The sequence below is a fragment of the Paramisgurnus dabryanus genome, chromosome 14 (assembly GCF_030506205.2).
Source record: "Paramisgurnus dabryanus chromosome 14, PD_genome_1.1, whole genome shotgun sequence".
NCBI classification, from domain to species: Eukaryota; Metazoa; Chordata; class Actinopteri; order Cypriniformes; family Cobitidae; genus Paramisgurnus; species Paramisgurnus dabryanus.
Genome location: NC_133350.1, coordinates 37,542,858 through 37,552,398, shown reverse-complemented (window position 1 = coordinate 37,552,398; position 9,541 = coordinate 37,542,858). Strand labels below are relative to the sequence as shown.

General features: G+C 38.5%; 2 protein-coding genes across 6 annotated transcripts; one reads left to right on the top strand and one right to left on the bottom strand.

The window, feature by feature from the left end:
• Positions 1–448: 448 nt before the first annotated feature.
• Positions 449–4,929, bottom strand: fam217bb (family with sequence similarity 217 member Bb). The gene is made up of 4 exons (XM_065272979.1): positions 4,649–4,929; positions 4,358–4,421; positions 4,187–4,242; positions 449–4,110 (listed from the first exon to the last, which is right to left on the bottom strand). The coding sequence occupies exons 1-4, from the start codon at positions 4,861–4,863 to the stop codon at positions 2,940–2,942; spliced, it is 1,506 nt and encodes a 501-aa protein (XP_065129051.1). The 5' UTR covers positions 4,864–4,929; the 3' UTR covers positions 449–2,939.
• ppp1r3db (protein phosphatase 1, regulatory subunit 3Db) lies at positions 4,827–9,489 on the top strand. 5 transcript variants are annotated; one of them, XM_065272983.1, is made up of 4 exons: positions 4,936–5,420; positions 5,688–5,744; positions 6,351–7,758; positions 8,352–9,489. In XM_065272983.1, exon 3 carries the CDS (start codon positions 6,378–6,380, stop codon positions 7,263–7,265), a length of 888 nt encoding a protein of 295 aa, XP_065129055.1. In that variant the 5' UTR covers positions 4,936–5,420; positions 5,688–5,744; positions 6,351–6,377; the 3' UTR covers positions 7,266–7,758; positions 8,352–9,489. The 5 variants fall into 5 exon arrangements, with proteins under 5 accessions (XP_065129056.1, XP_065129055.1, XP_065129057.1 ...); XM_065272984.1 differs by lacking the exons at positions 4,936–5,420; positions 5,688–5,744 and adding an exon at positions 4,827–4,929; XM_065272985.1 differs by lacking the exon at positions 5,688–5,744 and having other exon boundaries at positions 4,936–5,374.
• The last annotated feature ends 52 nt before the right edge of the window (positions 9,490–9,541 follow it).

Here is a 9,541-nt window from a genome sequence, read left to right as displayed (position 1 = left end):
GGAGTATAATCCATAATATCCAAATAGCGCTGTTATTTCTGTGAGCCATGATAACAGTTAGAGGATATCAGCAAAGTGACTGCTCTCTAGTTACCTGGTGGGTGGAGACCTGGGTAGTGGGGTGGTGGGCGGGAAAATTCAAACGGAATGTGACGACAAGGCTAGTTACGTCACAACGGAGCTGTGTTTGAAACCGTGCAATCTGAGACTCAAGGCAGAGGACATTCAGAAACCTGTATCTCACTCAAAACTGCTTGGATGGATTTTTTCCAATTTTGTATACGTGTGGAAGCACCAGAGACACAAAAGAACAGCACAAAACCCAGAAAAAGTTAGTTTTTTATAATATGGGCACTTATGCCTATAAAGTAGTTTGAAGTTAAACTACATACAGTACATTGTCAATCTCTGTATCCCATAGTATGCATGCCAACTAAAAAAAAAAAAAACTCATACCAGTGATAACTTTTATTTCAAAACAAAAATAATTGTTTTAAAAAAACATAATACACACATACAGATAATCACGTACATTAACTGTACACACACAATCAACCCTGAATGAAAAAAACCTTCTGTCATCACCTACATACCAAGGTGGGCAGTCCTTGTATATTTCAGAGTCAACAAGCTGACCACCCGGAGCTCTTGCATATATGCACTCTAGTTCACATCATCTTATTTAGATAAAATACAGAACAAACAATATTGAATCATTTTGAAGAAATTGGCAATTGGAAATAGGCATTAACATAGTTAGAGAGTCATACAATTAATTTTTTTATATATATGTTACACGTATTATAGGAAAATGTTAGACAACATATATGCTTGAGTGTTATTGGCTTTGTCTGTAAAGTACCTAAGAGACTTACTTTGTTTATGAACAACATAAGCCAGTTAAAAAAAGTTTGTCAACACAAAGTTAAATTTGACTTGAGAAAACATATCCTAAAAGTTTGAAATAGCAGGTTGACCATTTTCAGTTTTCAGATCAAAGTAGTTTTCAAGCTGAAAGTTTTGAAGGCAATACAGTCTATCAGACGTAGACAGTCTGGGAACCATATGCTAATTTTCTTGTATTTGAGGCATGGTTTACGAATGCCCAGAGCCGTTTATTGGGCGCTACAAATGTCTATCAAATGCGTCTGTACGTAGGTCATAGCCAATCGTTTTAATTATACCAGATGACGTATGTAGAGCGACATCAATTCAAACGTAAACAACTGTTATCGGTTCGTGTGCACGCAGCTGAAAGCTATGCAACTAAACCGCTAGCTGTAAATTGTATTGAAAAGCAACACATTTTAGTGGCACTATTACAACCACAGTACAGGCATAATGACAAAATGATATTAATAAATACCACTTACCATTTATAAGTTAATTGTACTTCGTCGACTAAGATGCCTAGCAGGTTGGCCCTATAAAACTCTGTGGTTTATGTCATGCCATATCCATTCTTGGATATGAAATTGTTTAACGCCAAAAGTTGCTCTTTTTTTAAATAAAATTGCGTTCAAAACTACTTAGAACATTATCTAAGGGTGCATTGAAAAGTAACTTTGCATCTGTTGCCGTGTCATAACAAATAACAAAACTGCCTCGGTGTGTTGCATAGACGTCGGTATCGTCTTGCTGCCCCCTCCCCGTTCTGTGATTGATTCCATATTTCAGGGGCAAAAAAAGGGCCATATAGTTTCCATGCTAGACTTGCAGCGTGAATAAATTTGCGCCGCAAGGCAACATGGGGAAACCAAGGCTAGTTGGTCCCTCCAACTTGCATTAGTCAAAGTCATGGGGGAGTAATGTTAGGGTTACCAATATTTTTCAAAATAAATTCTTTTTGTGTTCTGCAGGAAACATACAGGTTTAAAATAACAAGAAGGTGAGAAACAGATTTTCATTTTGAGGTGAACTTTAATATCAGTGTAAAGTAAACTCAGCGGACATTGTTATTTTAATAAGCACAATTAAAAAATTAATCTAGCAAAAATAATACCACAAGGGTTTATCATGTTTTAGTTAAAGTATATTTTTGACACCTGACCCTAGAACCGCCCCTGGTGACAATTGCTGTGTAGCATCTTCTTCCAGTTTTTCTTTATTAGATAAAACAAACTTTAACTTATTACCAACAGACCATTTTAACCAACATACAACTGGTGTTTGTAAAAAATGAGAAGCTTGGATACAAAATAATAATTAATAAATAATAAATAAATGCTCATTTACACGAAAACATGTCAGATGCACATAGAGGGTTTTGCATTTAAGCTCTTCAAATGTATCTTAAATTTGTAGAAAAGCTGTCTGAAATGACTAAATCGTCATACAAACATGTCTTTAAAACAATAATTAAAAAATATCCAAGGCACTCGAATGATGTAGAAAAAAAAGTTAAAAAGCCTTGATTTTATCATGGCTTAATCTTTTAAAAACAGGTGATAAATAAATACACCTAAATGTTGCGGCTTACAAGCATTCGTCAGGGTGTCTTAAAAACACTTTTACCTTTCAAATTTAGGACACAAAAAAAGTTATTCTATGTACTGTATGATGATTATGTTGTTCTTCATAAAAGTTACACTGAGGCCAATGGTGTTTAGACATCCTACCTGTTCCATCTATATATACAGTACAGGATATCTGGTAGTTTTAATTGTACCCGTTTGACAGTAAAAGCCTCAGAGAGGAGGTGAAATGAAAATGGGTTTTCAATGTACAATGTAATAGTGAGGAGTAATAATAAAAGAGACAATTACCAGTATAAAATAGAGCTACTTAAAACAGCTTTCTGCATTAAGTAAAAAACATGATAAAATATGGTACAGCATGCCAGTAAAATAACATATGAAATGCTGTAGGCAAGCCTGAATTAGACAGAAGATAGGATGAGAGGTTGAGAAATACAATTTACATAAAAAAAAGATATCCCGTTACTTTGTGTCAAATTCAACATGCTTTTGCTTCCTGATCAGCTGACTAGTAATAGAGTGCTTGGAGTCCTCTTTTGTCCTACGTTGTTCACTTCGTCCTCTTACCTGATAGCCCACCTCTCTCATACCCACACAGGAACGACTCCTCTGCCCTGGCATTTTCATTTTAACATCACCGAAACTGGCAGAACTGTCTGTAATAGCTGTTGTAAAAATTTGGTCAGGATTGTTTGTGGAACTTACAGGATGGCGAATGTTACCAATAGCCTGCATGTGCTTCAAATGGCTACTCTCGCTCAGAGGGTCACTAAGTCTGTGTTTATGAGGTCTGTGTCTTTGTTGTAACTGATGAGCCCTGCTTTCACTGTAGCTTCTTTTAGGAAAACCTGAGTCTTTGCCTTTCAAAAGTGGACTCAACCGTATGTCTTGGTGGTGGGCATAAGGGCGGCACATTCCGTTTGTGATGGGGTATCTGTTCTTGCGATTCGAAGAGCTACAGCTTGGAAGCTGCAGAGTTGGAGCGCTGGCCAAGGAGGACAGTAATGCCAAGGGAAAAGCTCGCTGGCACTGGAGGATACATTTAGGAGAGCTGAGGCTGGAATGAGTAGATGTATGAGGCCAATGGCGAAATTTTGGTGTCGGGGCACTGGATTTATTGCATTCCTCTTGGACAGTTTGGATCTGATGCCATTCCTTTAGTAACAGACGATCCAAGTACCTCTCCAGCGGTCCAACAGGCTTTGGGTGAGGAATCCCTTTGCCATCTGTATTTAAGTAGACGGCTAGCTGCTTGAGACTCCAAGAATTAAAAGGAGGTGGTAAGAAATCTGGATACCTGCCACTGGAATTGTTGCGTCCTCGACAAGAAAGTCTCAAGGATCGAAAGTCAGGTGGATCTATGACCTCCGCACGTAAGTTAAGGTCCGGAGGTGTGGTTTGAGAAGGAATCAATAAACGTCTCTCAGAATCAGACAGATCACTTGCAGTGTCTGAGTCCTCTTGAAGTGCAGGTCCCTCATTTTGAGTTCTACTTTCTGATGAGTCTTCTTTTGGTGCTTTTACAGAACTCTGGCTGCTGCTCTCTTTTCCACTATTGCTGCTTTGTTTCTGTCTTCTTTCCCTCTGTCCGTTTTTGGAAGAGGTGTGAGATTTGATCTTGGTGTTGTGCTGCCTTGAAGAACCAAAAGACCATTTATGAGAAAAAAACATAATTGAATTGTTTTTTCTTATCACTGTTCTGACCTAACCTGGCTGAGTCGTCGATCAGAATTTTACGTCTTGTCCTTCTTAACCTCTGAGAGTCCTGTAGACAGTAACACTTAAAATTGCATTAAGCAGATATGTTCCCTTTACAGTTCTTGAGTTCCAGTATTATTATATTTATTGACAAATTTACGTGAACGTGAAGTATTACTTACAGTTCCAGCTGGCAGGCTGATCCCACTTTTAGGTGGCTGGTGCATTGTCTTTGTGTTTTTCTTGCTTTCAATGAAAAAAGTAAGGTTGATCAGCCAAGAAGTAAATTGATTTATTTATTATTTCACTTATTTTTAAATGTAATTAGAAATTTTTTGAAAGTAAGCACTATTTAAAAGCACCTAGACATAATTAATTTTAATGACTTATCTGTGCAACATAAACTGATGATAATCTGGCTGGTAAAGGCATATTGCAAAATAATATTTCTTAATATTAACCCGCTGTTTTACCTTGGTGCATGTCCACAACCTTTAATTTCTGTCTCATCAAAGGAAACAAGCTCATTTTGCGCGGTAAGCAAAGTGCGGTCCTTTGTGACTGTTCCCATCACTGGCATTTTTAAAGCAGAGTAAAAGAGAACAAAAATTCTCTCGTTTTTCTTTATAGTGGACGATTCCACACAAGATCCTTTATAATAGACGGTTCTTCCATTTCTCTCGTGCATTTCAGGATTACTCCCACGATACGGGTTTTCTGACAGACCCAGATAATCCGCCGGGCATCTTTTCCGGTCTGTATGAATAATTCAGCGATGATCTGATCAGCCCGCCTGTTAGGAGATGCATCGGTCAAATTTTAGACGCTACGCTCTATCTCACATTTGCGATAGGCTACTCGATGCTTGCTTTTTTTTATTATTAAGAAAATATAAACAAAACAATTGTTGTCTACTCGATGCTTTTAAATGAGGATATTTACGCAGGCACGGATGCTGAATGGCGCATTGTTGCGTGGGAAATGTAGTCATTATATGTTTGTAAATATGGGCGAATTCAGATCGGAAGTATATGGCATTTTCCCTTCGAAGATCAAACTCTTTGTGTATACTTGTCGAATAGAGCAACGAAAACAGCGTCATTTTCTCTTTTATCTGGTGCGACTGTCCCCGTCCCGAAGCGCAAAAACGCCCTTTGGAATTCGCCGTTGACACTTCAAACAAACACTTCCTCACTAGTGTGTGTATCGCAAACGCTTGGCTGATTGTAATGGGAGCGTTGTAATGTAAGAATGGAGAATGTTTTGTTTTCACGATTGATCTCGTGCTACGCAATTAATGACGATCTTTTTGAAATATGAACTGTACATGGATTATTTTTAGTCAGGGCGTGAGGGTGTTTGATCTAATAATAACCTACTGTATGGTGTCCAACTCCTGCGCAATCTGTAGTTAAATGTCATAGGTGCTTATAACCGCACCGTATAAACAAGCGATGAAAACATTTTCTTATTTTGAAATTAATATTTGGTTTGTATGTAAATTTTTTATAGCACACAGTGACAGCTTTCTTGAAGCTTTTGGTGTTTATATTTACTCTTTACCCTAAGGTAAGAGTCTTTTTGCAGATTGTGAATATCCATAATCTTGCTTTATTGCATTGTACAGTTTTATTTCTCAGTAAATGAACTATACATAACATAAAATATCATTTTAATAAAAATGATGCATGTTTCTTATTTTATTGATTTACAAAACTCGAATTAAACATTTTTATGGACTTAAACTTGAAAGTGTAAAGCATGAAGTTCTGCAGAGAAGCATCACACTCATGTGGTTCTTTGATTGAAATGCCTATAGTATGCTGTCATTTTGAGAAAAGACTGCCATGCTGCAAAAGCTCAAATAAGATATGCGTTTTGATTTGTTTAATATCTTCTGGTTGAAGATTTAGTTATTTAAGTTTTGATGATTTTACTGTTACTTTAAAGTGTAAAAGCTGATATTAAGAATAAGAATGGGTTTCAAAGTTATACATTCTCTATTCAGAAGTTAAAGGTTTGCATCTTCTAAATGTGTCTGTTTAAAAGCATTTTATTCTGGGGAATAAAGTATTAAAAATGTTGTGGGTAGGCCCGAAAATGTTTAACATCAAAGTTATTTATGGTATTGTGTATTGGTTTGTTGAGAGTAATGTGTTTTAATCTTCTTTTTAGATTTTTGGCCATAAAAACACAAAGAGAATGAAATCACATGGACATGGGTCAGGGCCTGACATGGAGTTCACAAGTGGCTTAAGTGAAGTGTATAGACCCATCAAGACATTTCGCCTTCGAGATATTTATGATCCTAAACCACCTCAACAAAGGAGTCCGGTGGCAATACGGCCACCCAGCCCCAAACCAGGTCCCCCTCAGGAGCCCACAGCCCAGCGCAGACTGTCATGCGAGCCAGAACCAAAGCCCATCATGAGGAGACGGGCAAAATCTCTCTCATCCACAACAGATAAACGAGCATGCAAAAACATGCAGGTCCGCTTTGTGGATTCTCTCGGGCTGGAACTGGAAGATGTGAAGTTCTTCAAAGCTAGCGAGGACCCAATGGTGCCAGTCCATGTGATCACCAGACTGCTGGCAAGCTCAGAGCTCGCCTCCAGAAAAAATCTTGAGCTCTCCCTACCCTACTTCCAGCCGTTCTTTCCTGACAACATGGGTGCCGACCCGAATTTCATCGAGCGATTGTGTCGTCAGCGAGTATGCCTGGATCAGGTGTTTTGCTCTGAAGTTGGAATCATCGGAACTGTTCAGGTACTGAACATTGAGTATGAGAAAGAGGTTTTGGTACGCTATTCGTTCACAGGCTGGAAAAGCTGTGCAGATAGTAAAGCGTCTTGGATCACCACCGTGAATAGAGATGGGTCCGATCCAGAGTCAGATGTGTTTCGTTTTCACCTGCCTGTACCGCCTTTCATCCTGCAACCAGGTGCCATGTTACAGTTTGCCATCTGTTTCCGGATCAGAGGATCCGAATACTGGGACAACAACGATGGATGTGATTATAAACTGACCTGCCAGACGTACAAACTGGTTGTCCCCAGAGAGTGTGAAGATAGCATGGTGCATTTCACTTGAGCTGTCACCAGAGATGTCATGTGATACGGTCCTACTATACACACAGAGCTCTTGAGATACATGCATGAAAAAATTAAGGTGCTTCTTATAATCAGCAGCAGGATCTGTTATAGACCCAAGCTTTTGGATAAGCATATCAATATTTGGCACAAAGAAAAGTTGCCATATAAAAAGCGTCTGACTTCTGTAAGTAGCTTGTAATATCCGATTAGTTCAGTATTGTTATCACAGGAGGAAACTTTTACTTTAAAGTGTCTGTTTTAAAAAGAGTTCATGAGCATTTACTCAGCATGCTTTCAAATAATGTATACATTTTATTTTTAAAGAAATTGACCCATACACTCTCAGAAAAAGGTACAAAAGTTGTCTCTAGGACGTATGGTTGCCAACCTTTTCAAATACTCTGAAATACGGGACAAAAGATGGCCTGCTGCAGAAGTGCGGCTATGGATTCCAATGTGTACAATTTTGGTAACCAGTATGTACTCTAAAGGCCGCGGTATACTTTTTTTCCGCGTCCGCGTCCGGCTCGCGCGCGCACGCGTCCGCGCAGCTTTTCGAGTATACTCCCCGCGGCTACACGCGGATGGCCGCGTTCGACACTATACGCAATACAAATGATTTCTTATTCAAATTATTAGTCTAACAGGCTGTCAGGGCAGCACTGATTTGGCGACATTTACAGTACATTAAAACATTATGGTAGGTGAAGAAAAGTAACTCATCCACCATTGCAAACACAGTTTAGAACAAACAACAAGACAACAAAGAACAGGAATCAAACAAACATGCTCCAGAGCTTTCTGTTCTTTGAAGAAGTAAAAGTTAAAGAAGAAAAACGATAGTGTGTGTGCAAATGCTGTCTATTTCCTTTGTATAATTGTTTATAGTGGAGTGCACGGTCTAAATATTTTCACGCGCATGCGCTGTTGTACGCGGACTGTACGCGCACTGTCCGCGCGGTCTCAAATTTTGGGCTGCACGCGGACGGTCCGCGCGGCCGGCCGCGGACCCTATCGATGACGAAAATGACGTCATGCGGACGGCGCGCATACGCGGACGTCCCTAGTATACTTTCGGCTTAAGGCAGTGGTTCTCAAATGGGGGTACGCGTACCCCTAGGGGTACTTTGGGGTACTGCTGGGGGTACGTGAGAGAAAGGGAAAAATGACATTTAGGAATAAATCAATAAAATCAGTAAATCATGATGATAGTATTTTTATATGACATTAGGACTACACAAAGATGCATTAAAAAATCATAAATTTAAAGCACATTGTACAAAATGCATGTGCGAGTTCAACCTGTTGATCTTGTCTGGCGCATGCGCTAAGATTTCAGTTCAGCAGCTATAGCAACAGAGATACATGGAGTCTGCTCCTGTTATCATTTCATACTTCAAGTTTACTTTATTTTGTGGTGTTGCTGTGAGTATATATATATATTCAAGTAAGTGACATCTGTCAGTGTTCTAAATGTTTGAGTTTTATTTGGTTAAATGTACCTCATTAAAGCTTCCATAATAACCTTGGGAAAGCAACTGTAATCCACACAAAATTGATAATTCAAAGGTTTATTTTCAATCCAATATGAATGTCAATCTATTTAAATAAACACAAACTAATTTTTTATACTGCCATATTCAACTTGTAGCTTGCAGTTTATACTTCGCTATATTGTTACTGCTGCTTACTCCTGTAAGTTTAAACCTTTTGTTAATATATGTTCAGTACTAAGATTATTAACAGTATTTATTGAGGCCTGAATCCAGAATCAGGAGCAGAGTCTGCGTGAAATAATTTAAGTTAGGAGAGGTGGCTTCTTAAAAAAATGCTAAAAAGAAAAACAAACCAGAGCCTTAAAAATACTAAAGCTAAATGTTGTTGTCTAGTACTCGGGGTACTCGGCTTGAAAAAAATCATAAAAAGGGGTACTTCAGCCAAAAAAGTTTGAGAACCACTGCTCTAAGGTACCAATGAATACGTTTTGAAAAGTTATATACCGCCCCAGTGACAGCTTTTATGCCTTTTTTCTGAGAGTGTGCCCAGGGTCACAATTTTTTGTTTGTTTGTTTATTTGTTTGTTTGTTTTTTGCAACATAAACAAAAGGGAATGTTATTTGAGTGATTGTAAATTAGGGCCGAGCCCAGACTCAAATCAGTACAAATCAGGCAACAAGATTAGTGGCTACGTTTGAAATAACAATAAAAACCTCTACAATTTATTTCAGTGGCTCAGACATTTATGAATCTAAATGGATAGAGCTAACTGCATTC

What these genes read in the sequence shown, in the direction of transcription:
- ppp1r3db (XM_065272984.1), top strand. Translation starts at nt 6,378, where the DNA reads ATGAAATCACATGGACATGGGTCAGGGCCTGACATGGAGTTCACAAGT.
- fam217bb (XM_065272979.1), bottom strand. Translation starts at nt 4,863, where the DNA reads ATGCACGAGAGAAATGGAAGAACCGTCTATTATAAAGGATCTTGTGTG. An exon ending in GGTTGTGGACATGCACCAAG is followed by an intron (nt 4,422 to 4,648) that starts GTAAAACAGCGG and finishes TTTCATTGAAAG; the next exon opens with CAAGAAAAACACAAAGACAA. An exon ending in CTGATCGACGACTCAGCCAG is followed by an intron (nt 4,111 to 4,186) that starts GTTAGGTCAGAA and finishes TGGTTCTTCAAG; the next exon opens with GCAGCACAACACCAAGATCA.